The sequence below is a fragment of the Mercenaria mercenaria genome, chromosome 8 (assembly GCF_021730395.1).
Source record: "Mercenaria mercenaria strain notata chromosome 8, MADL_Memer_1, whole genome shotgun sequence".
NCBI lineage: Eukaryota > Metazoa > Mollusca > Bivalvia > Venerida > Veneridae > Mercenaria > Mercenaria mercenaria.
Window position 1 is genome coordinate 22,450,218 of NC_069368.1, and position 26,814 is coordinate 22,477,031.

At 36.9% G+C, this 26,814-nt stretch overlaps 1 protein-coding gene across 8 annotated transcripts in view; it reads left to right on the top strand.

The window, feature by feature from the left end:
- LOC123522895 (phospholipid-transporting ATPase ID-like) overlaps positions 1-26,814 on the top strand; it is a 104,491-nt gene that overhangs the window by 24,472 nt on the left and 53,205 nt on the right. For 4 of the 8 annotated variants that reach the window (XM_045300390.2, XM_045300393.2, XM_045300392.2 and 1 more), the window contains exons 3-6: positions 1,553-1,594; positions 20,659-20,717; positions 22,988-23,101; positions 25,597-25,695. In XM_045300390.2, the coding sequence (XP_045156325.1) occupies positions 1,561-1,594; positions 20,659-20,717; positions 22,988-23,101; positions 25,597-25,695 (306 nt within the window). In that variant the 5' untranslated portion in view covers positions 1,553-1,560. Of the gene's footprint in view, positions 1-1,552; positions 1,595-3,950; positions 4,243-20,658; positions 20,718-22,987; positions 23,102-25,596; positions 25,696-26,814 lie in introns of those variants that run through there. The other 4 variants (XM_045300396.2, XM_045300389.2, XM_045300395.2 and 1 more) reach the window with 4 other exon arrangements.

Consider the following 26,814-nt stretch of genomic DNA (forward strand, 5'->3'; position numbering starts at 1 on the left):
TTGTATATTGTAACTTATTTATTTTACGATATGTTGCACATAGACTGGTTCAGGATGTCCTGAGAGGAAGCTATCCAGGTTCTTGTTCTACCAGGATACCAGGCCTCATCTTAAACATATTTGGAAATGATTAGCTTAAATGTTTATAAGAAGCAGACAATGTGTAATGCACAAGACAGACTAGTAGCTGAAAGGTCAGGGTCTCATTTGAGGGATAAATGTTAAATCTAAAGCATATGAGCCGTGCCATGAGAAAACCAACACAGTGGCTTTGCGACCAGCATGGATCCAGACTAGCCTGCGCATCCACGCAGTCTGGTCAGGATCCATGCTGTTCGCTCACAGTTTCTGTAATTGCTATATGCTTTGAAAGCGAACAGCATGAATCCTGATCAGACTGCGCGGATGCGCAGGCTGGTCTGGATCCATGCTGGTCGCAAAGCCACTATGTTGGTTTTTCCCATGGCGCGGCGCATATTTCCTTTAAAACATGGAAATTTGATGTCACATTGGCATATTATTTGGTGCCATACAGAGCTGCATGATGTCTACGCACTCCTAAGTTATTCTGTGGGATGTATTACTTCCCGTATTTAAACACTTAAAACAAGGTTACCCATTGACGTCGTGTTGACCTACAATATTTGGCGCCATACATACGGCATAAATTAGTGCTCTCCTGTTTCATCTGTTTGCTTCCATAAAAGACATATTAGAATTGCAATAATATATAATAGCAGAAACATGTTTAAATGTATCTGAATAATATGAATCTGTTATACGATGTACTTCACGAGGGCATGGCCTAAATGAACTATTCCACAAATGTTTAACCTTTTCGTATTATTTGGATGTGTTAAAACATGGTTTGCTGTATATTATTTCTTAAATAATACCTATTTGTTACCAAGAAGTAGCATTGCCACTATATAATAAAGTGATTCAAATTAAAATGATCTATCATAATTACTTACTGGAAGAAAATGCATGAAGACCTAGGCCAGAGGAAAACAAAGAGTTGAAAGTCGGTGTCATGTCTAGTTTCACCCTAGTTGTTTGGGCCTGATAGATTTTTATGTGCAGCAAAAGAATTAAAATGGACTATAAATTATGGTGTTTTATGGGCATGAAATTTTCTGGTTGTAGCCAAAAGGGCTGTTTCATGGGGCTGTGAATATTCATCATTTTCAAATTTTGAAGATAAAATGAATACAAATTTTATTTGTTCATTAGAATTTAATTTCATGGGTTGAAGTCCCTCATGAGTATTAATGATTGACCAGAACTACAAAATTTGTACATTTTGGTCTGCACTTAGTATTGAGATTTTACAGAATACTTTGGTGGACTAATTTTCGTGGAATTTATGGTTGCATTAATCTACGAAATTCATTCCTTACGAACAAGCAAATTGGAAATTAAAGTATCTTTAAAATTAAAAATCCCAATAATTCTTGTCTGCCGGAAATAGCCATCTTTGCCAAAAACAATGAAATTTTATGCCCACCAAAGGATTTACAGTAATTAGTAATCACTGGTTTTAACATTACAGATCTGAAGATGGCATTCTGTTGTAAGAAGCCAAAACCTCCAGGTAAGTGAATATACTGTAAATTCTAGCATGACCCAATTCCCCCCCCCCACCCACCTGTTCTAAACTGTCAGAAAGTCATTCATCAGCAATACTAGGCTAAGTTGTCAGAAAGTCAGATGGAAAATTTGCCTCCACTCTAGCAGAGCTCAATCCATCAGCAATATCAGGCTTAACTTAGACAGTCAGATGGAAAATTTGCCTCCACTCTAGCAGAGCTCAATCCATCAGCAATATCAGCCTAAACTGCCAATGTCAGATGGGAAATTTGCCTCCACTCTAGCAGAGCTCAATCCATCGGCAATATCAGCCTTAACTGCCAGTCAGATGGAAAATTTGTCTCCACTCTAGCAGAGCTCAATCCATCAGCAATATCAGCCTAAACTGCCAATGTCAGATGGAAAGTTTGCCTCCACTCTAGCAGAGCTCAATCCATCAGCAATATCAGCCTAAACTGCCAATGTCAGATGGAAAATTTGCCTCCACTCTAGCAGAGCTCAATCCATCAGCAATATCAGCCTAAACTGCCAACATCAGATGAAAATGTGCCTCCACTCTAGCAGAGCTCAATCCATCAGCAATATCAGCCTAAACTGCCAATGTCAGATGGAAAATTTGCCTCCACTCTAACAGAGCTCAGTCCATCAGCAATATTAGCCTAAATTGCCAATGTCAGATGGAAAATTTACCTCCACTCTAGCACAGCTCAATCCATCAGCAATACTAGGCTAAACTGTTAGACAGTCAGATGGAAAATTTGCCTCCACTCTAGCAGAGCTCAATCCATCAGCAATATTAGCCTAAACTGCCAATGTCAGATGGAAAATTTGCCTCCACTCTAGCAAAGCTCAACCATCAGCAATACTAGGCTTAACTGTTAGACAGTCAGATCGAAAAAATTGCCTCCACTCTAGCAGAGCTCAATTCATCAGCAATATTAGCCTAAACTGCCAATGTCAGATGTAAAATTTGCCTCCACTTTAGCAGAGCTCAATCCATCAGCAATATTAGCCTAAACTGCCAATGTCAGATAGAAAATTTGCCTCTACTCTAGCAGAGCTCAATCCATTAGCAATATTAGCCTAAATTGCCGACGTCAGTTGCAAAATTTGCCTCCACTATAGCAGAGCTCAATCCATTAGCAATATCAGCCTAAACTGCCAATGTCAGAGATGGAAGATTAATTTTGCTTCCAGTCTAGCAGAGCTCAAAGATGATTCAAAGTTAGCAGCCACAGAGGTCAAAGTGCTGTAAATAATTTCATTTTCTAGAAACAAAACAGAAAATACAAAGTTGAATTACTCACCTATTGTCATAAAGAGATTTATTTAAATACGAAAGATTATTCTTGTTTATGGTTGTACTTTTTTTTTAATCTTCCTTGATTTGTATCTGATAAAAAAGGCCATACATAATAAAATCACAGGTTTCAGTCTGTTCCTGGATTGAAGGACAGAAGTTTGATGTGTACTTTTTGAAATTCTGTGAACTCGTTAATATTTGGGGGAGTGAGGGCTAAATTTCATGGATGTTGTGTTTTAGCGGTTCCGAGACCCAGCAAACAAGTAGAATTCCAATTCATTTCAAAGGCGCTGAACTCCAGATCTTACCACAACAAAGAAAAAAAAAGTAATTTTATATATGTTGAAATTATTGAGTGCTATATTTCTTAAGAAGGATTTGAAACTTAATTACAGACAGATTATATGTTAATGGAAACAAAATCCTCTGTGGTGCACTAATGGTCAAGAAGATAGGAGTTTTTATTGCTGAGCGGCAAGGGTTAGATTTCTGACTCAGACACATTTTTTCTTGGTTTTGCATTTACTTTAGAAACAAAATCTCTATTAAATGTTCTACTGTTCATAAAATGACCAAAATAATTTTAAAGAAATATCATTTTCATGAAAAATCTATTGTCCAGTCTTTTTCAATAATTTCTTAGTACACATACTGAAATGCAACAAAAATATTTAAAAGAAGGTTTTCAAGAAGTGTAATGAATAATAACAAAAGTTATCATGAATGTTTAACGTCAGTATGATTATAAACTAAAAAAAATTTTGTACTTTGAAGGGTGGAAAAAGATTTGTTGGATTTTAGGGTGTATGTAGCATTGATACTAGTCTCTTATATTTTAACTCGAAGGGGTAGAAAAACAAATTTTAAGGTTCGCATAGAAATGATATTTTACGTTAAAGTATAGATAATTTACAAACAAATCTATGAAGGGATGAGAACATTTTTGATAAATTTTGGGCGAAAAGATAATATATTCACATTATTCATATTATTTCCCTTGTTATAAAATTATGTACTAAAATATCAGAATCACATGATACTTAATCTTAAAATAGGCAAATTGATACAGGTTTGGTGCTCATTGATTATAAAGAAGGAAATTAGCCATTTTAAACAAAGTATAACATTAAACTGGCCTGTACATAATAATGATGTACTTCCTGGAGAAGTATTAAGTGGCGATTTCGTACAAGTGGATTGATTTGTGTTTATTTCGGAATAGGATTTTAATGAATATATTTCATCCATTTGATATGATTCAATTTTTCTGGTTTTGTTACGTGCTGTATGTTGGTTCATGATGCCATTCAAGAAAAAATTCAAGCAGTTGGAGGAAGCTGATATAACAGGTACGCAGGTTTGCTGTTTTTTCGATGGGTTTTAAGTCGCAGGAATACAAGTACCATTCTGCTTTGACTTTTACTCTGCTAAGTTTCTAAAATAGATTTGTCTTCACTCAATTCGGGCAGTATCATTTAATGTTTGAAGGGGTGTTCACTGAAAATTTACTGACTGAATAGTGGACAGTGCAGACAAAGATGAGTATGTACGGATGGTGCCGGCTGATCTTTGTCTGCACTGCATGGTTGCAAAGGCAGAATCACTTGCGTCCAGCAGGTTAAAGGCCTGTAAAGTTTTTAATTTCGTGTTAAAAAATAGATAAATTGGTTGTCCACATAAAGAGCATGCATAAAGATTATCGTTAGTAAAACACTATAATATAAGTAGTACTAGTATCAGAAGTAAGTTTTAACAGAACAGCGCATTTTTACGGCAACCACATTATTAATAAAGCTTTAGATGATTGAAGGAGATTGCAGGTGCATTATGTTTGCATGGTTGGGTTTGTATGTATAACTGCCAACTCTCCACAAGCCTGCAGCTTGCACTTTTCATGACCTGAACAGGGCTTGAACCTGCAGACTAGGGGCAAGTGATTCTAAATCAGCGATTTCAATAATTGTGTCACAGAAGTCCCAAATGTTAATGTGTTTTGAAACTGAAAATTTTTATTGCTAGTTTAATGTTAAGTTAGACTAGGTACTACACTGATAATAAAGATATTTCTACATGAAAATATGTTGAGACAGAAGCCAGTCTATTGTAGAGATTTCCTTGGTATTGGACCAGGATATGGAGTGGTTTAATTTAGTGCATTGAACGTAAAAATATAGGAGCTAGTCTATTGTTAAAGGAGCATACCTGCAGGTGAACATTATGATAAACAAAGTGAAAACAGAAAGTAACTGAACAAGTAAATAAAACACACAAAAAAAGATTTTAAGTCATTTTTCTGAGTATGACAACTGCACAGAGAATTTTCTTTTGTTTTAGGTGCTAACACATTACAGGGGTTCGTAAATTGTTTGCAAGCTGCAGGAGGGTTTTTTTATAAAGTAATACTACCAAAAATTGACGTAAAGTCAAGAGGCATGAACCTTTTGGTCAATGAAAAGTTGGTTGAATTTTGGTTGGTTTTGCGACTTTGCTGAAAGAAGGAAGTCAAGTTAAGATGTTTATTGATGGTAAGGGAGATTGTAGATGTAAACAAATGTGGCTGTACGTTGCATTTTCCGTTATGAACATTAAATACATTAATTTCTTGGTAAATCCTATTTCCGATAAATGTTTCCTTCAACATTTGTTGTTGGTTTGGATATTGCTGAATATTCTAGAATGTTATATTGATTCTGTTGTTTTTCATTACCTCCCTTTATGGCTCTAACAGTTCATACATAACCTACTAACAATTCAAGGTATCTGAATTTCAAAGTTTGCATAGAGGTAGTTTGCAATGAAACGATCATTTCTGAGCTCATTTATCATATTTATTGCTTTGCATTTCATGTCTTGAGCATGTTACTTCAATACCATTCGAGGTATTGACTAGAAACTTGGAATGAAATAGGTGATGATGAGATGACATGAAGCAATCTGAATTATTCACCCCCCCCCCCCCCCCCCACCCCCAATCCCTCACACACACACATGTGCACACATTCTCTCAATTTTGGTAAAAACTGTTACTATTCATTCACCATAACTTGAAGTTATACAGAAAATAAATTTGAAAAAATAAAATGGGCTCTTTAATAAATGCCCCCTTTTGCAAAATGCAACCCCTTGGGCTGTTATTCACAAGTATATGGTAGGTCACTTTATACTATGCCTCTATTGACTTGTAATATCTATGTCTTGATATAATGATAACATTGCTGGTTTTACTAATATCATTGTTTGTGTCAATGATTTATTTATAGTAGTTAGGTACCGGTATATGACAAGGCAAGTCATCAAACAATTTGTTGCCAAGTTACAAAACTTTTTTGCAGGATCCCATGGGAAATAACGCGAGTTGTAGAAACCCCTGTTGCAATAGTGGCAAGACTGATCATTGTTTTCATCAATGAAATACACAATCTTTTGTATGAAAATAACTTACGAACCAATATTTGTAATTAAATCGTCACGAAAATGTGATTGAAAATATTATATCTGTGTTAGAGAGATATAGGGAGTGACCAAAGGCTCAAATGTATGAACACTTTTTTCATATGTACTGGAAAATCATAAGTATTGGCAAGTGATTAATATTCACTTATTCAATGTTTTGAATCAGTCACAGAATGTCTGCATGAAAACTCTTAATTACATTTAAGAAAACTATTACGACTATCTTAGCATAAATGTTTTTTGGATCACCTAAACCAAAAGTTCAGGATGAGTTATTACTATAGGTTAAAAGTACAGCATCCATCGAAAGGACATTACAATTTATTTTTAGCTCGTTTTTTTGGAAGAATACGTAGAGCTATAATTGCACTCATCAATTTGTCAGTGTCTTTATCTTTGTCCCAGTGTGGTTAAACGTTTTTTATTAGCTCACCTGTCACATAGTGACAAGATGAGCTTTTGTGTTCACCCTTTGTCCGTCGTCATTGCGTCCGTCCGTCAACAATTTCTTGTCTGCATGATAGAGGTTTCATTTATGATTTTATTTTAACCAAACTTGCACACAACTTGTATCACCATAAGATCTCAGTTCCTTTCTTGAACTGGTCAGATTCCATTATGGGTTCCAGAGTTATGGCTCCTGAAAGGGCCAAAATTAGCTATTTTGACATGTCTGCACAATAACAGCTTCATTTATGATTTGATTTTTACCAAACTTGCACACAACTTGTATCACCATAAGATCTTGTTTCCTTTCTTGAACTAGCCAGATTCCTTTATGGGATCCAGAGTAATGGCCCGTTTTAGCTATTTTGACCTTGTCTGCACAATAGCAGCTTCATTTATGATTTGATTTTAACCAAACTTGCACACAACTTGTATCACCATATGATCTTTGTTCCCTTCTTGAACTGGCCAGATTCCTTTATGGATTTCAGAGTGATGGCCCCTGAAAGGGCCAGAATTAGCTATTTTGACCTTGTCTGCACAATAGCAGCTTCATTTATGATTCGAATTTAATCAAACTTGCACAAAACTTGTGTCACTATAAGATCTCGGTTCCTTTCTTGAACCGGCCAGATCCCATAATGGATTCCAGAGTTATGGTCCCTGAAAGGGTCAAAATTAATTATTTTGACCTTGTCTGCACAATAGCAGCTTCATTTATGATTTGATTTTAACCAAACTTGCACAAAACTTGTATCACCACAAGATCTTGGTTCCTTTCTTGAACTGGCCAGATTCCTTCATGGGTTCCAGAGTTATGGCCCCTTAAAGGTCCAAAATTGGCTATTTTGGCTTTTGCAGACATATAGAGACTTCATTTATGGTTTTATTTGATACAAACTTCCAAAATATCTTCAACAACAATAAATCTTGGATTCCATGACAAATCAGATCCATTCGTAGGTTCCAGAGTTATTTTATACCTGATTACCTCCCCTGATTGTAATCAAAATGGATTTATATCAGTAAGTACTTATAGGACTTATTTGAAATTTCATTTTTGTCATTAGTTGGTCTGAGCCAATGAGGGTAGATAACTATGGACTGATTTTATGTCAAATTACCTCCCTTTATTTCAAATTAAAATGGGTATATCTCCGTAACTAATGAAGATACTGATCTGAAATTTCATTTATGTCAACAGATTTATTTGGCAGATCCTTCTTTTGTTAACTTACAATCAGTTTTTATGTCTCCCCCAGGAGACATATTGTTTTTGCCCTGTCCGTCCGTCCTTCCGTCCGTCCGTCCGTCCGTACGTCTCACACTTCATTTCCGAGCAGTAACTGGAGAACCATTTGACCTAGAACCTTCAAACTTCATTGGGTTGTAGGGCTGCTGAAGTAGACGACCCCTATTGTTTTTGGGGTCACTCCGTCAAAGGTCAAGGTCACAGGGGCCTGAACATTGAAAACCATTTCCGATCAATAACTAGAGAACCACTTGACCAAGAATGTGAAACTTCATAGGATGATTGTACATGCAAAGTAGATGACCCCTTTCGATTTTGGGGTCACTCCATTAAAGGTCAAGGTCACAGGGGCCTGAACATTGAAAACCATTTCCCGTCAGTAACTTGAGAACCACTTGACCCAGAATGTTGAAACTTCATAGGATGATTGGTTATGAAGAGTAGATGACCCCTATTGATTTTGGGGTCACTCTGTCAAAGGTCAAGGTCACAGGGGCCTGATCATTGAAAACCATTTCCGATCAATAACTAGAGAACCACTTGACCCAGAATATTGAAACTTCATAGGATGATTGATCATGAAGAGTAGATGACCCCTATTGATTTTGGGGTCACTCTGTCAAAGGTCAAGGTCACAGGGGCCTGATCATTGAAAACCATTTCCGATCAATAACTAGAGAACCACTTGACCCAGAATCTTGAAACTTCATAGGATGATTGATCATGAAGAGTAGATGACCCCTATTGATTTTGGGGTCACTCCGTCAAAGGTCAAGGTCACAGGGGCCTGAACATTGAAAACCATTTCCGATCAATAACCAGAGAACCACTTGACCCAGAATGTTTAAACTTCATAGGATGATTGGTCATAAAGAGTAGATGACCCCTATTGATTTTGGGGTCACTCCATCAAAGGTCAAGGTCACAGGGGCCTGAACATGGAAAACCATTTCCGATCAATAACTAAAGAACCACTTAACCCAGAATGTTGAAACTTCATAGGATGATTGTACATGCAGAGTAGATGACCCCTATCGATTTTGGGGTCACTCCATTAAAGGTCAAGGTCACAGGGGCCTGAACATTGAAAACCATTTCCAGTCAAAACTTGAGAACCACTTGACCCAGAATGTTGAAACTTAATAGGATGATTGTTCATGCAGAGTAGATGACCCCTAACGATTTTGGGGACACTCTTAGAAAGGTCAAGGTCACAGGGGCCTGAACATTGAAAACCATTTCCGGTCAGTAACTTGAGAACCACTTGACCCAGAATGATGAAACTTCATAGGATGATTGGTCATGCAGAGTAGATGACCCCTAACAATTTTAGGGTCACTCTGTTAAAGGTCAAGGCCACAGGGGCCTGAACATGGAAAACCATTTCCAGTCAATAACTTGAGAACCTCTCGACCCAGAATGTTGAAACTTCATAGGATGATTGTTCATGCAGAGTAAATGACCCCTATTATTTTTGGGGTCACTCTGTTAAAGGTCAAGGTCACAGGGGCCTGAACATTGATAACCAGTTCCGATCAATAACTTGAGAACCACTTGACCCAGAATGTTGAAACTTAATAGGATGATTGAACATGCAGAGTAGATGACCCCTATTGATTTTGGGGTCAGTCGTTAAAGGTCAAGGTCACAGTGGCCTGTTCATGTAAAATCATTTTTTTGGAAATAACTTGAGAACCACTTGACCTACAATCTTAAAACTTAATAGGATGATTGGACATGCAGAGTAGATGACCCCTATTTATTTTGAGGTCACTTGATCAAAGGTCAAGGTCACAGAAACCTGAACAGTGACTTGAGAACCACTAGGCCAAGAGTGTTGAAATTTAGCGGGATGATTGGACATGCCAAGTAGATGATCCCTATTGCAGCCAACCATCAGTGTCTCTTTGACTTTCGCTCCTGACCCCTATTGACTTCTTGCCTATAGGACTTTGCATTGGGGGAGACATGCGCTTTTATACGCCCGTTTGAAAAACGGGACGTATTATGGGAACGCCCCTGGCGGGCGGATGGGCGGGCGGACGGGCGGGCGGGCGGGCGGGCGGGCGGCGTCCACAGACCTTGTCCGGAGCATATCTTCTACATGCATGGAGGGATTTTGATGAAACTTGGCACAGTTGTTCACCATCATGAGACGGAGTGTCATGCGCAAGAACCAGGTCCCTAGGTCTAAGGTCAAGGTCACACTTAGAGGTCAAAGGTCAAATTCAAGAATGACTTTGTCCGGAGCATATCTTCTTCATGTATGGAGGGATTTTGATGAAAGTTGGCACAATTGTTCATCATCATGAGACGGAGTGTCATGCGCAAAAACCAGGTCCCTAGGTCTAAGGTCAAGGTCACACTTAGAGGTCAAAGGATACAAGAATGAAAAATTCAAGAATGACTTTGTCCGGAGCATATCTTCTTCATGCATGGAATGATTTTGATGTAGCTTGGCACAGTTATTCACCATAATGAGAGGAGTGTCGTGCGCAAGAACCAGGTTCCTAGGTCTAAGGTCAAGGTCACACTTAGAGGTCAAAGGATACAAGAATGAAAACTTTGTCCGGAGCATATCTTCTTCATGCATGAAAGGACTTTGATGTAGCTTGGCAAAATTGTTCACCATCATGAGACGGAGTGTCGTGCGCAAGAACCAGGTCCCTAGGGGTAAGGTCAAGGTCACACTTAGAGGTCAAAGGATACAAGAATGAAAACTTTGTCCGGAGCATTTCTTCTTCATGCATTGAGGGATTTTGATACAACTTGGCACAAATGTTCACAGCATGAGACAGAGTGTCATGCGCAAGAACCAGGTCCCTCGGTCTAAGGTCAAGGTCACACTTAAAGGTCAAAGGTCAGATACAAGAATGACTTTGTCTGGAGCATTTCTTCTTCATGCATGTAGGGATTTTGATGCAACTTGGCACAATTGTACACCATCATGAGACGGAGTGTCATGCACTGGTCCCTTCTTTAAAATTACTTCCCTTTGCTGTTACTATAAATAGCTTATATTGTAACTTTTTCATTACAAGTCGTAGGGAAAAATCGAGACCACTTTTCTGTAGTACAACATGCATGTTACATCCAATTCTGAGGTGTATTTTGAGCTATCTCTACCTGGTAAGGATTTTTGTGTGGACTTGTAATTTTTTTTTTTCGATATTTTTTTTTTTTTTTTTTTTTTCTCTTTAAAGATTAACTTCCCTTAGTTGTTACTATAAATAACTTACGTTGTAACTTTTTTATAATTGACCGTAGGGAAAAACCAAGACCACTTTTCTGTGGTACAACATTGATATTACTTTCAAATTTTGGGTGTATTTTAAGGTATCTCTACCTGGTAAGGATTTTTTTTGTGGACTTAGAAAAATAAAAGAATTACAATAATTTCTAAAAAAAACAACATTGTAAACAACTAGAAAATTAAAATTCCATTTGCAAATACAGGTGCTAGTGTAAACAAATTTGCTGTGACGGGCGTATATTGTGACATTCTGCACCCTTGTTTTACAAAAGCATTTTCTAGTTTTAATTACTTCCCTTTTACGTTACTATAAATAGTTTGTTTTTAGTAACTTTTTTATTATTGGCCGTAGGGAAAAACCGAGACCACTTTTCTGTGGTACAACATGGATGGTACCTCCAATTTTTAGGTGTTTTTTGACATATCTGTACCTTGTAAGAATTTTTTTTTCTTTTTGGTTTAATTTCTTCCCTTTGTTGTTCCTGTCCTTTGGACTTAGATATTTTTTCTGAGGACCTTCTTGTCCTCAAGTGCAATGATAACAGGTGAGCGATATAGGGCCATCATGGCCCTCTTGTTGAAGGTACAGTCTTCAAATTTGGACCACATGCATAATTTTGTGTTTCGAAATAAAATTTGACCTTAATTTTGACCTAGTGACCTACTTTCACATTTTCTCAAGCTATACAGCCTTCAGATTTGGACCACATGCATAGTTTTGTGCACCTGAAAACACTTTGACCTTGACATTGACCTAGTGACCTACTTTCACATTTTTTGAAGGTACAGGCTTCAAATTTGGACCACATGCATAGTTGCGTGTTCGGAAATGGAATTTGACCTTGATTTTGACCTAGTGACCTACTTCCACATTTCTCAAGCTACAGCCTTCAAAGTTTGACCACATGCATAGTTTTGTGTATCAAAAAAACTTTGACCTTGACATTGACCTAGTGACCTACTTTCACATTTTTGAAAGGTACAGGCTTCAAATTTTGACCACATGCATTGTTCTGTATTCTGTAATAAAGTTTGACCTTGATTTTGACCAAGTGACCTACTTTCACATTTCTCAAGCGACAGCCTTCAAATTTGGACCACATGCATAATTTTGTGTACCGAAACAAACTTTGACCTTTACATTGACCTAGTGACCTACTTTCACATTTTTGAAGGCACAGGCTTCAAATATGGACCACATGCATAGTTTTGTATTCCGAAATAAAATTTGAGCTTGATTTTGACCTAGTGACCTACTTTTACATTTCTCAAGCTACAGCCTTCAAATTTGGACCACTTGCATAGTTTTGTGTACCGAAATGAACTTTGACCTTAAGATTGACCTAGTGACCTACTTTCACATTTCTGTAGCTACAGGCTTCAAATTTAGACCACATGCATAGGATTGTGTACCGAAACAAACTTTGACATTGACCTAGTGACCTACTTCCACATTTTTGAAGGTACAGGCTTCAAATTTGGACCATGTGCATAGATTTGTGTTCTGAAGTGAAATTTGACCTTGATTTTGACCTAGTGACCTACTTACACATTTCTCAAGCTACAGCCTTCAAATTTGGACCACTTGCATAGTTTTGTGTACTGAATTAAACTTTGACCTTAAGATTGATCTAGTGACCTACTTTCACATTTCTCAAGCTACAGCTTTCGAATTTGGACCACATGCACAGTGTTGTGTACGGAAATGAAATTTGACCTTGAGCTAGTCAGTAAGTCTTGAAATTTGGAACACTCAAAAATGGCACATTGGTGGGCGCCAAGATCACTCTGTGATCTCTTGTTTCAAATTAAAATGGGTGTATCTTAGTAACCAATGAAGATACTGATTTGAAATGTCATTTGTGCCATCAGATGGACTCGGACAATCAGGGTAGATAACTTTTGACTGAATTAATGACAAATTACCTCCCTTTATTATATGTAAACAAATATAATTATATCAGCAGCATCTTATGAAATTGGTTTTAAGTGTTATTTAAGTCTTCCAGGTTAAGGAATAGTCATGTTAGTACAAAAATGCAGCATTTGAGCCTAGGACCCTCAAACTTGGTATGGAAATTGGCCCTGACAACATCAAAGGGGACTGTTAGTAGAAAATGTTTATCCTGTTGATATTTAATGTGTATGCACATGATTGTGCTCTATGTCAAAACTTGACCATATCATTTTGAGCAGTGGTACTCAGGTGAGCGATACAGGGCCATCATGGCCCTCTTGTTTAAACTGGTATTCAATAAATTTAAGATTTGTTGGAATAGATTGAAACTTAGCACATTTGTTCACTGTGTTGTTTGCTGTGTTGATCCCACATAATTTTGCTGTTCTGTTGCAATAACTCAGTTTGCTTTTTCAGTAAGTTAAGCCCTTTTTTCAACTTTACAATTTTTGATTAAAGTTGACGTCTTAGTAATCACCTAAGTATGTGAATGGATTGAAACTTCACATACTTGTTCACTGTGATGAATTGACATGCAGTGCGCAGGTTTCATCTCTCTTGTTTTCATTTGACATAAAGTTATACCCCTTTATGAACTTTCTATATTGATTTATCTAACTTTTGTTTAATAACAAATAACAAATAGTTGAGCGTTGCTGTCATTTGAAAGCTCTTGTTGCTAATTACTAATTACAGTTGATATATTAATAAATCAATACAGTCATTATCACAATATTTTAACAATTGTCTGCCAACTTTTGCAATTTTCATTGTTTGACACGTCTACTTTTGTACTATACATGTCTGTTTATTCTGCTATATACCAGCAATTGTGATACAGGAAGTGTTTCACTAATGGATGCATTGTCAGCTTTGACATTTACAGGAATTGAATGTCAACTTAGTTTCATAATGACAAACAATAGGCAGTTAGAAAAGTGTTATAATACCAGATTAGGTAGTTTTGTAAGGCCTTTTAGGTATGAACTAGTATGAAATAATTTGTAGGCATTAAAGTTTAATAAGGATTTTGGTTTTAAACAATGTCTTGATTTGAAGTACTTGCCACAATAATAAGTGGTGGTGGTGTTGAGAGAGTGGCATGGGGTTGGCACTGGGGACCAGGAGCGTTGGTGTTGAGAGAGTGGCATGGGGTTGGCACTGGGGACCAGGAGCGTTGGTGTTGAGAGAGTGGCATGGGGTTGGCACTGGGGAACAGGAGCGTTGGTTTTGAGAGAGTGGCATGGGGTTGGCACTGGGGACCAGGAGTGTTGGTGTTGAGAGAGTGGCATGGGGTTGGCACTGGGGACCAGGAGTGTTTGCAGTAATATCCATAGTTAAAGACTCAGAATGCCTTTGTGATCATGTGGCTGCCATATATATTTTTATTACCTCCCTTTATTGCTCTAAATGTATAAGCTCTTGTGTAAAAAATAAGTAATTATTTTCTACTGCCCACCGTTACATAACCGAAAAAGTTTTGAAAAACAACTTTAACCCCCCAAAAACAACAAACAAATCATTTTCTATATATTTAATTATGCATAACATCTATTTGGATAGCTGTTCTTATCTGTTTTAAGATAAAAATAAAAGCATTTTAGAACTTAAAATATCAAATAAAGCAGATGTGATTTAATGACTCAGGCATCATCAGGAGATGAATTTTCAGGACAGTATGTTTCAGGCTCAGTTGTCTGTTAATGTTTTTAAGCTTACCTGTCACATAGTGACATGGTGAGCTTTTGTGATCACCCTTCTTCCGTCGTCCGTCCGTGCGTGCGTGTGTCCGTGCGTCCGTCAACAATTTCTTGTCTGCACGATAGTGGTTTCGTTTATGATTTTATTTTGACCAAACTTGCACACAACTTGTATCACCATATGATCTCGGTTCCTTTCTTGAACTGGCCAGATCCCATTATGGGTTCAAGAGTTATGGCCCCTGAAAGGGCCAAAATTAGCTATTTTGACCTTGTCTGCACAGTAGCGCCTTTATTTATGATTTGATTTTTACCAAACTGGCACACAAATTGTATCACCATAAGATCTTGGTTCTTTTCTTGAACTGGCCAGATTCCATTATGGGTTCCAGAGTTATGGCCCCTGAAAGGGCCAAAATTAGCTATTTTGATCTTGTCTGCACAATAGCAGCTTCATTTATGATTTGATTTTAACCAAACTGGCATACAACTTGTATCACCATAAGATCTTGGTTCCTTTCTTGAACTGGTAAGATTCCATTATGGGTTCCAGAGTTATGGCCCCTGAAAGGGCCAAAATTAGCTATTTTGACTTTGTCTGCACAGTAGCAGCTTTATTTATGATTTGATTTTTACCAAACTGGCACACAACTTGTATCACCATAAGATCTCGGTTCCATTCTTAACCTGGCCAGATCCAATTATGGGTTCCAGAGTTATGGCCCCTGAAAAAGCCAAAATTAGCTATTTTGACCTTGTCTGCACAATAGCAGCTTCATTTATGATTCGATTTTAACCAAACTTGCACACAACTTGTATCACCACAAGATCTTGGTTCCTTTCTTGAACTGGCCAGATTTCTTCATGGGTTCCAGAGTTATGGCCCCTTAAAGGTCCAAAATTGGCTATTTTGGCTTTTGCAGACATATAGAGACTTCATTTATGGTTTTATTTGATACAAACTTCCAAAATAACTTCAACAACAATAATTCTTGGATTCCATGACAAATCAGATCCAAGCATAGGTTCAGAGTTATTTTATATCTGATTACCTCCCCTGATTGTAATCAAAATGGATTTACATCATTTTTCATTATTGTCATTAGTTGGACTGAGCCAATCAGGGTAGATAACTATGGACTGATTTTATGTCAAATTACCCTTTATTTCAAATTAAAATGGGTATATCTCTGTAACTAATGAAGATACTGATCTGAAATTTCATTTATGTCAACAGATTTATTTGGCAGATCCTTCTTTTCTTCACTTACAATAATTTTTTTTTTTAATTACTTCCCTTTTACGTTACTATAAATAGCTTATTTTTAGTAACTTTTTTATTATTGGCCATAGGGAAAAACCGAGACCACTTTTCTGTGGTACAACATGGATGATACCTCCAATTTGTAGGTGTATTTTGACATATCTGTACCTTGTAAGAATTTTTATATTCTTTTTGGTTAAATTTCTTCCCTTTGTTGTTACTGTCATTTAGACTTAGATATTTTTTTCTGAGGACCTTCTTGTCCTCAAGTGCAATGATAACAGGTGAGCGATATAGGGCCATCATGGCCCTCTTGTTTTAAGTTTTTTTCTCTCCTATTGATTTTGGGGTCACTATTAAATAAAGGTCAAGGTCACAGGGGCCAGAACATGGAAATCTATTTCCAGTCAGTAACTTGAGAACCATTTGACCTAGAACCATTAAACTTCATAGGTTGGCAAGGCTTATGGAGTAGATGACCCCAATTGGTTTTGGGGTCACTCTATCAAAGGTCAAGGTCACAGGGGCCATCCATCTGTACCACTTCTGTTTGACCTAGAACCTTCAGACTTCATAGGGTGATAGGGCTTACAGAATAGATGACTTATAGCATTTTTGGGTTACTAGATCAAAGGTCAAGGCCACAGGGCCTCAACATGGAAAACCATTTCTGATAAATAACTTGAGAACCACTTGACCCAGAATAATGAAACTTCACAGGATGATTGGACATGTAGTGTAGATGAACCATATAGATTTTTGGGTCACTTGATCAAAGTTCAAGGTCACAGGGATCAGAATATGGAAAATGGTTTCCCATCAGTACTTGAGAACCATTTGACTAAGAACCTTTAAACTTTATGGGATAATAGGACTTACAGAGTAGATGACCCTTATTATTTTTGGGGTCACTCGAGCTAAGGTCAAGGTCACAGGGGCCTGAACATGGAAAACTCTTTCCAATCAATAACTTGACCCAGAATGTTGAAACTTCACAGGATGATTGGACATGCAGAGTAGATGATCCGTATTGATTTTGGGGTCACTCGATCAAAGGTCAAGTTCACAGGGGCCTGAACATGGAAAACAGTTTCCGATCAACCCAGAATGTTAAACTGAAACTTCATAGGATGATTGGACATGTAGAGTAGATGATCCCTGTTGCAGCCAACCATCAGTGTCTCTTTGATTTTGGCTTCTGTCCCCTATTGACTTCTTGCCTATTACGACTATGCATTTGGGGAGACATGTGCTTTTCTACAAGAGCATCTTCTAGTTTAAATATTTTTCTTAATTTCTGTTGTTGTGTTTTCACCCCACTATCTCAGCAAAATTCTGTTGCTGCTCTGATTATTCTGTTGGTAGAAAAAAGAGGCATAATTATTGTAAATTTTGAAAAGCTTCAGGAGTTATCTCCTTTAAACAAAAAAAAACAAACAAAAACAACTACAGAGGGCCAGATAAGTGTCAATGATATCTTAGGTATAATTTAATGCAATATTTGGTTTCTTATCATGAAAATCTTGATGAAATTCCAGTGTGTTTGTCACTTAACAGCACTTTGTGGCTTAACATTTTGCCTGCTGGTGGCAAGTGATTCTGCCTTTGCAACCAGTGCAGACAAAGATCAGCCTGCACATCCATGCAGACTGATCATGATCTGCACAGTTCACCATTGAGTCGGTATCTTTTTTGTAAGCACCCCTTTTAAAACAGTTAATGGTAAAGACAAAGTTCATTATAAGGGTTAATGAACACTGGTTATATAAGCGATACAGGCAGTCTCTTCCACATCTTGTTTTGTTATAAGTACAACTTATCAATTTTAGAAGTCTACTTTCTGCAAACTTATTTGGCATTTTCCAGGAGCAGCAAGTGCATGTTATTCATTCCTAAAGGTCATCGGTAGAAGTTTAAGCTAGTCAATAATCATTATGGTTCAACTGGCTATTAGTGCACGAGAAAATTGATTGTTTTCTAAGTTAATATAACAAGACAAGAAAAAAGCTGATCAATCAAGATATATATATTTTAGGATTCCAAATTTTGTTAAATTTGTGCTTTGAGGGAATTGTTATGTCAGAATTTAGGATGAGATAGTAACTTGCTGTTGAAAAAATGGATGTAATCGTTTCAAAGCTGTGATGTTCTGATAAGCGAGTGATTTGTTTTCTGTTTCAGTGATGAAGAGATACTTTGTTAAGAGGTTTTGTTATGAAACGATTTATCAATTTAACAATGAGAGAGTCTCCTGACAGAAATTGTTTGGAAATTAATACGTTACTATTTTAACCTTAGCATGCTAAAGTTTTAAAATGGACTGGTCCATTATTCAATTTGGGCAGTACCATTGACTGTTTTAAAATGGGTGCTTGTCAAAAAGATACTGACTGAATGGCGAACAGTGATCCATGATCAGCCTGCATGGATATGCAGAGGCTGATCTTGTTTTGCACTGTTCGTAAAGGCAAAACCACTTGCCACCAGCAGGCTAAAGGTTAACCTTTCGCCTGCTGGCGGCAAGTGATTCTGCCATTGAGACCAGTGTAGACCAAGATCAGCCTGCACATCCGTGCAGTCTGATCATGGTCTGCACTGTTCGCTATTCAGTCAGTAAATTTTCAGTAAAACCCGCTTCAGTTAATAAATGGTATTTCCCAGAATGAATGATGGACCAGTCTGTTTTAGAAATTTAGCAGGGTAAAGGTTAAAATGTATTTGGTTATTTTAGTTGTGCTTCAGGCTTGTTGAATAGCTGATAGCTAAAGTAGCATTAGAAAATCTGCATGGGCTTATAGATATATAGAATTGTTACCAGAATATCATACAAAATTGGCACATTGAAATTTATAAACTCTGCAATTTTTATCTTTATACTTATTTCCTTGTTTGCACAGGGAGCATATTAACAATTTCCTGTATTTGATTTGATTGAAACTTATCTTTAAGTGTTTGAAGTTACTGATATGTCTGTGGTACGTCTTAGAGATGTAACTGTAAGCAGCAACTTCAGTAAAAAGGCAGACTTATATAGCTATTTCAATATGTTAAGTACCTGATATAGATCTATTACTTAAATGTGAAGGGTCTTTATGTTATTTATTACTGTTACAGTAATACACAGCTTTAACAACATTTTATGATGGGACAATTTCCTATAATCAGAAATATTTGTGAGGGATTTAATTCCGCTTTAGTAGTTGACTGTCAGTTTATGTGGAAGTATTGGTGCTATAATTTATGAAATATATAGATTTGTTTCACGAGGTAACCCTATATCACTACTATTCTTCTTTGTGAACTAATACCAGTTTTAAATATAGAGAAGGATGTTTGAGGATTAAAGGAGGATGATATGCAAGAGAAAGGTTGCAGCTGCAGGTATTCTTGTTTCTGAAACTATATCAAACTGTTTATAGATATTGTATTTAACCCTTACCATGCTATAATAGACTGGTCCATCTTCCAATATGGGCAGTACCATTTATCATTTGAAGGGGTGTTTACTAAAAATTTAATGACTGAATAGCGAACAGTGCAGACCATGATCTGATTGCACAGATGTGCAGGCTGATCTTGGTCTGCACTGGTCGCAGAGGCAGAATCACTTGCCGCCAGCAGGCTAAGGGTTAATCCATAGAATTCTTGTATGGTTAGGCCTAGCTTTACACATCCACTACACTGCCAACATGCTCACCCTAACATTATTGTTGCTTGTGTACATGAGTATAGGTTATTAGCTTAATGTATTGAGAAATAGCAGTGGAAATATTGCCCGATTTTAGGAGCGCAGTATTTATTTCACTAAAGAACAAGTGCATGTTTCTCAATGCAAAGCTAACAATCTTTTTATCACATACCAATCTACATATATTGATATTATATAACTATTATTTATAAGTTTACTTACTGTTGTTACTGAGTTTCTATATAGGTGACTTCTTCTGTAGAGTTGTCTGCCAGCAATTGTACAGTCTAAAATGCCATACTTTAATTAAGCTGTATACATGTATTGTAATTCATTTCCTATGAAATCTGTTGATCTCATCAAAAGGAGAACAATTTCCAGAGCTCTTTTGGCTGCACATGTTCGCATCACATCATCAGAGAGATACCTTCGGAATTCTACTGGGCTTTGCCCATAGAAATTGTGCTTTTGTATTACACCCTTAACCTTTTTATATATAGCCTGCTGGCGGCAAGTGATTTTGCCTTTGCGACCAGTGCAGACCAAGACCAGCCTGCACAAGGCTGATCATGGTCTGTACTGTTTGCTGTTCAGTCAGTGAACAACCCCTTTCAATGATAAGTGGTACTGCCCAAACTAAATGATGGACCAGTTCTGAAATACATTTGAAAATGACGCTAAACAAAAAACAAACTTTCCATTTTTTATATGAAAACAAGATCTTTATATTTTTTATGTTTTATATTTTCAGAGATTGAGAGGCGAATTAAAGCAAATGACCCACCATACAATGCACAGTTTGAATATGCGGTAAGAATTAAATAAATTATACCTAGTAATGTCCATGATATCATATTAATAGTACCCACACATTTTATCAAATTTGTGAGCAGGATGTGACAGAGATGGCTAATCAGGCTTGGTCCTTCCCAGTGTTATGTTGTTAGATTTATGCATAGGCATGTTTGATTTAAGGCACAGTCTAGGAATGGTATAAAGATTAACTTGTGAAAATCAGACTTTTACATGGCAGTCATAACAACATTACATGTATTGGTAAACAAGATACCATGTTGTGTATTTACACCTGTTAAATAGTTTCACCTTTCTTTTGAAAGGTTTTAGGTTTGAACCAATGCTGGAATCACGGCTGCACTTTCAGTACTGGTTTTTCTGCTCAAATAGAATATAGATTGACTCAATGTTAGATTTAAATTTTCTACTTAGTAGGTCAAAAATAAATCTATAAATACTGATAACTATTAACAAAACGCGATAACTGTGGCCTTTATTTACTAATACCGGATTTACCCATAACAATGAAATAGGGAATCAGGTGGACACATTATATGACAAATATCTTATATCGCAAAACCAATGGAAGTTGCGGCGTGGTCCAGTGGTTAACATGTATGATTTGTAAGCTTACGATGCTGGTTCGAATACAGGACGAGCTACTCTTTAATTTTTCCAACATGTTTTTACCTAGAGAAGGAATTCATGTAAAACTATTTATATCTCATGAACTTATACTGAGTACTTATTGACATTTTTCAGAGGATCTCTTTTTATGCCCCCGAAGGGAGGCATATAGTTTTTGAATTGTCTGTCTGTCTGTCGGTCTGTCAGTCTGTCGGTCTGTCCGCAATTTTCGTGTCCGGTCCATATCTTTGTCATCGATGGATGGATTTTCAAATAACTTGGCATGAATGTGTACCACAGTAAGACGACGTGCAGTGCGCAAGACCCAGGTCCGTAGCTCAAAGGTCAAGGTCACACTTAGACGTTAAAGGATAGTGCATTGATGGGCGTGTCCGGTCCATATCTTTGTCATAGATGGATGGATTTTCAAATAACTTGGCATGAATGTGTACCACAGTAAGACGATGTGCAGTGCGCAAGACCCAGGTCCGTAGCTCAAAGGTCAAGGTCACACTTAGATGTTAAAGGATAGTGCATTGATGGGCGTGTCCGGTCCATATCTTTGTCATCGATGGATGGATTTTCAAATAACTTGGCATGAATGTGTACCACAGTAAGACGACGTGCAGTGCGCAAGACCCAGGTCCGTAGCTCAAAGGTCAAGGTCACACTTAGACGTTAAAGATCATTTTTCATGATAGTGCATTGATGGGCATGTCCGGTCCTTATCTTTGTCATTCATGCATGGATTTTAAAATAACTATGCATGAATGTGTGACACAGTAAGACGATGTGTCGCGCGCAAGACCCAGCTCCGTAGGTCAAAGGTCCTAAACTCTAACATTGGCCATAACTATTCATTCAAAGTGCCATCGGGGGCATGTGTCATCCTACGGAGACAGCTCTTGTTATAATAGACATTGAATCTATAAACATTGCAATAATAATTAAACAAATCCATAAAACGATATGAACAAAAACCTGCAAAAAGAGTAGGTAAAAATCATTTTAAAAAAAGAAGGGCTCGAACCTACACCATACAAACATAAAAAGAATAGATGTCCAACACACTATCCACTAGACTACAAATCTGTTATGGAATAAAGAATCGTATTTAGAGTTAAGAATACTACAATATACAAATTAACACCACTTATTGGATAACACACCTGCTTTACCTGTTTTTGGATTTTACAGGGTACCGTTAAAATGAAATTATCATCGGGATCCATTAATAAATAGGTCAAAAATAAATCTATAAATACTGATAACTAAATATAGTAAAACACTGATTATTCAAGGTCGCTAAAGGATGAGTCAAATGCTCAAGTTATGTAGGGTTCTGAGCAGTCCAAAAATAGAAATTATGTAGAAGCATGAATTATGGGAGTAAGCTGGCGGCAAGTGATTCTGCCTTTGCAACCAGTGCAGACCAAGATCAGCCTGCACATCCATGCAGTCTTATCATAGTCCGCACTGTTTGCCATTCAGTAACGTTTTGGTGAGCACCCCTTTTAACAGTTAGTGGTACTGTCCAAATTGAAAAATGGACAAGTTCATTATAGAAATTTATTAGGGTAAAAGTTAAGCATTAAGTGAGCTGTTATAGTTTGATAGTCTTATGTAAAGAGTCAAATTTCAAACTTTTTTCTTTACAGAACAACTACATCTGTACGTCAAAGTACACGATAGTATCATTTTTACCGAAGAACCTGTTTGAGCAGTTACAGAGGATCGCCAATGCATACTTCCTTGGTCTCCTCATCCTACAGGTAATATATTTCTTCTTATTTCTTCCTATTTAAACTGAAGAATATGAAATATTGAAAACGGTTTCATTTAATGAGGATGCATAGATAAGACAAGGCTATACAATATTAATGCCTTACTTTGAAGGAGACTGGATCTTGTTGGTCTATCTGGGGGTAGACACTAGAAACCGATCAATAATAACTGGAGAATGTTTTTGCTTATAAGTGGAATGTACAAGATTGTGACCTCAATTCAGTACATTGACCCTATTGTTTTGGAGGTCAGTAGGTCAAATGTCAAGGTCATGGTGATCTAGAAACTGAAAGAAAGATTTTGATCAATAACTGCAGAACTCTTGGGTCAACATTGATTAAAAGCCTGTGGTCAGACAAAGGTCTCGGTAACAGTGACCTTGAGACAAATCAGAGATTTTTATAAATTGCTGGAGAAAGCTTGAGCCTATATATTATTATATTATGTATAGGTTAATAAATGGGAGAGCGGTGCCTTTGAGTGATAATGGCCCTGGCAAGGTGATGATAACACGAGGGCTATTATCTTCTTCCAGGGTCATTATCACTCAAAGGCACCGCTCTCCCATGTATTTACCTGTTTATTACATGTTTACCTATAATATAGTAAGAAAAGTTTAGTGTGTCATTTTGATGGGAACTGGCATTTTCTGGCATAATAATTTACAGCTTTTCAGTTTCTATATTATATGTATAAAAGACTGAATACTGTATAAAATCCAACGCCTTGAAAGTTGTTCTATGTTGCTATTAGAATAATTCAGGGTTGAAAATAAGTTATTCACGAAGAATATACGAGGTTACGCTCAAGAAAATAGAACTAAAACTGAAATATTTGCTATTTTACCTCAATGAAACCTGATGACATCTTTTCTGTTTATGGATGTTAATTTCCTGTGCTAATGTCAGGGCCATTATCGATAATGGCCCTGGGGCTTGTTATGATAATGTGATAATGCATGACGTAATGCAATAATAGGAGAATTTTCAGCACAAATTTGTTACTATTTATAGGTACTCGTGTAATAAGCCAGAATTATATAGCCATGTCACTTCATAGCATGACTGTATGGTCAGTAGATGCCATCTATTGTTTTAAAGTCATTTTTTGAAGCCTAAAGCCAAGGTCACAGCCTACTACACTCCCAGCTGCCTCCAACAGGCAAGGGGAGAATGTAGTATAATTATGTGTTTTACAAATAGTTCTTGTTTTGGCAACAATTCAGTTTGTCACTACAGTAACTACTTTTTTGGCACTAGGTCATTTTGGGGTCTCTGTCAAGATTTTGTACTGTATTACAGGCATACAAAAGCTTATATAGTAAACGAAGTGCTACTTTATTCTGAATAGTATAAAAATAAACTTTTTTTACTTGTATGATTTAAACTAGAAAAATGTATTACTGTCACATATTTTACTTCTGTTATTATATTAGAAGAGGTTTTGTTTTCAGTGAAGTGCAATTCCTATACAGCATAATATTATGGTGTCTAGATTATCTAACTTGACAAAATGTCTGACATTGACCATTAAAATTGCAGTAATATTTTGTGACATTGACTGACATTATTTTGTATTGACAGGTTTATTGTCTCAAGCGACATTGACCAACGGAGGGATTTTAAAGAAGGCTGCAAAGACAATGCTCTTTTCAATACCTTTATTTCTTATCTTTAAAATATATGAGCGCTGCTGTGCGAAAACCAACATTAGGGCTATATGACCAGCAAGGATCAAGACCAGCCTGCGCGTCCACACTGTCTGGTCAGGATCTATGCTGTTCACTTTCAAAGCCTATTGCAATTAGAGAAACAGTTGGCAAACAACATGGATCCTGACTAGACTGCGCAGACACGCAGGCTGGTCTGGATCCATCTTGGTCGCAAAGGCACTATGTTGGTTTTCTCATTGTGTGGCTCATATATTAGCACTGCTGTGCAAAAACCAGCATTAGGGCTATGCGACCAGCAAGGATCCAGATCAGAGAGCATCCATACTGTTCCTTTATCATTTTCAGGGATTGTATAGACCTGATTAGTGAACCGACTGAGTTTGGATCCAGATAAGACTGTTGGTGTTCGCATAGCGGTGCTCATCTAACTTTATCCTTGTGACATTGACCAAGTATATAACTGTCATGCTAGACATTGTCAAGCTTATTATCTTTTTTAGGCATTAAGTGATCTTCACCAACTGAATGCATTAGAACTTGTATAAAGTAGTATGTTACGGCTGTGACCATTGCCAAGCCCAGTTATGCATATCATCTGAATTTTTCGGTTTGGTGATTTTCAGGGAAGTTATGTCCCTTGATTCATCAGATGTTGTGATACTTCAGCTACTTCTTTTATATTATTGGACAGATTTTCACCAAATGTCATAAGTGTGATTAGTGCAGTTTCACAATTATTATATGTAATTGAATTGTTTTAGCTCTATCATATTGTGATACTTTTCATTACTGATATGTTCTTCTCAACAGGTTATTCCTGCCATATCTTCTTTACCATTCTATACCACTCTTGTACCACTGGCGTTGGTGCTAGGTGTAACGTGCGTCAAAGACGGTATTGACGACTACGTAAGTGGCACCATGTGTGTGCTGAACATTTTCACCCATATTAATATTATAACCTGCATATAACGAGCTGCTGTTTGCTGTTAAACTTACGTTCTATTTTAGTTTTGCTAGTCTTTAATCTGAAGTTTTTAATCTGGCTTTATTATATCGGAACCTATTTTCTTTTTCAGTATTTTTTTTTTAAGTTCTATTATTATTTCTTGCATGATTTTAAAAGAAATGATTGAAAAAAAAAAGATAGAAGCTTGTTTGCTTTTTAATTCAGAAGTTTTAAAGAATTTTGAAATTACAGATTTTAAACAGAACTTTACTAATCATACACAGTATGAACTTGAGGGGTGGGGGCCTCGGTGGTTGGAGGCTTATATATTAAAGTTGCTAACCCGCCTCTCCCCTCTACCTCTTTTCAAAAATTTAAACTTCATCAGCATAACACTGCTTGAAGCCAAGGAATTAGTGAATTTTATATCTTTATATCCGTTTCATTTTTCGCAAGTGTGTCTTCATTCTGACAGTTAAAAAAATTCATTTGAAAAAAAAAAAAACAAAAAAAAAAACAGAATAATACTTGCCTAGTATCATTTCAAGTTTTTTTAGTGTAACAGCAAATTATGAAACTCTCAGGTAATCATCGCCATGGTTTTCATGAAATTGATAGATACCTGATAGCTGATGTCAGATTTCTAGTTTGTTAGATCTCTTTCTTTCAAAAAAATGTGTGTAACAAAAGACATGATGTGCGAGAGAAATAGGAAAATATTGATACCTATTGCAACAGAAGGTGCGTTATTATATTAAAGTTGAATCCTATTTTTAGCTCGACTATTCAAAGAATAGTCTAGCTATTCTACTCACCCTGGCGTCGGCGTCGGCGTCACACCTTGGTTAAGTTTTTGCATGCAAGTACATACAGCCATCAATTAAAGGCATATAGCTTTGAAACTTATTTTTTAGCTCACCTGAGCAATGCTCAGGTGAGTTTTTCTGATCGCTCGATGTCCGGCGTCTGTCGTCCGTCGTCTGTCGTCTGTCGTCTGTCGTCTGTCAACATTTAGCTTGTGTATGCGATAGAGGCTGTATTTTTCAATTAATCTTCATGAATATTGGTCAGAATGATAA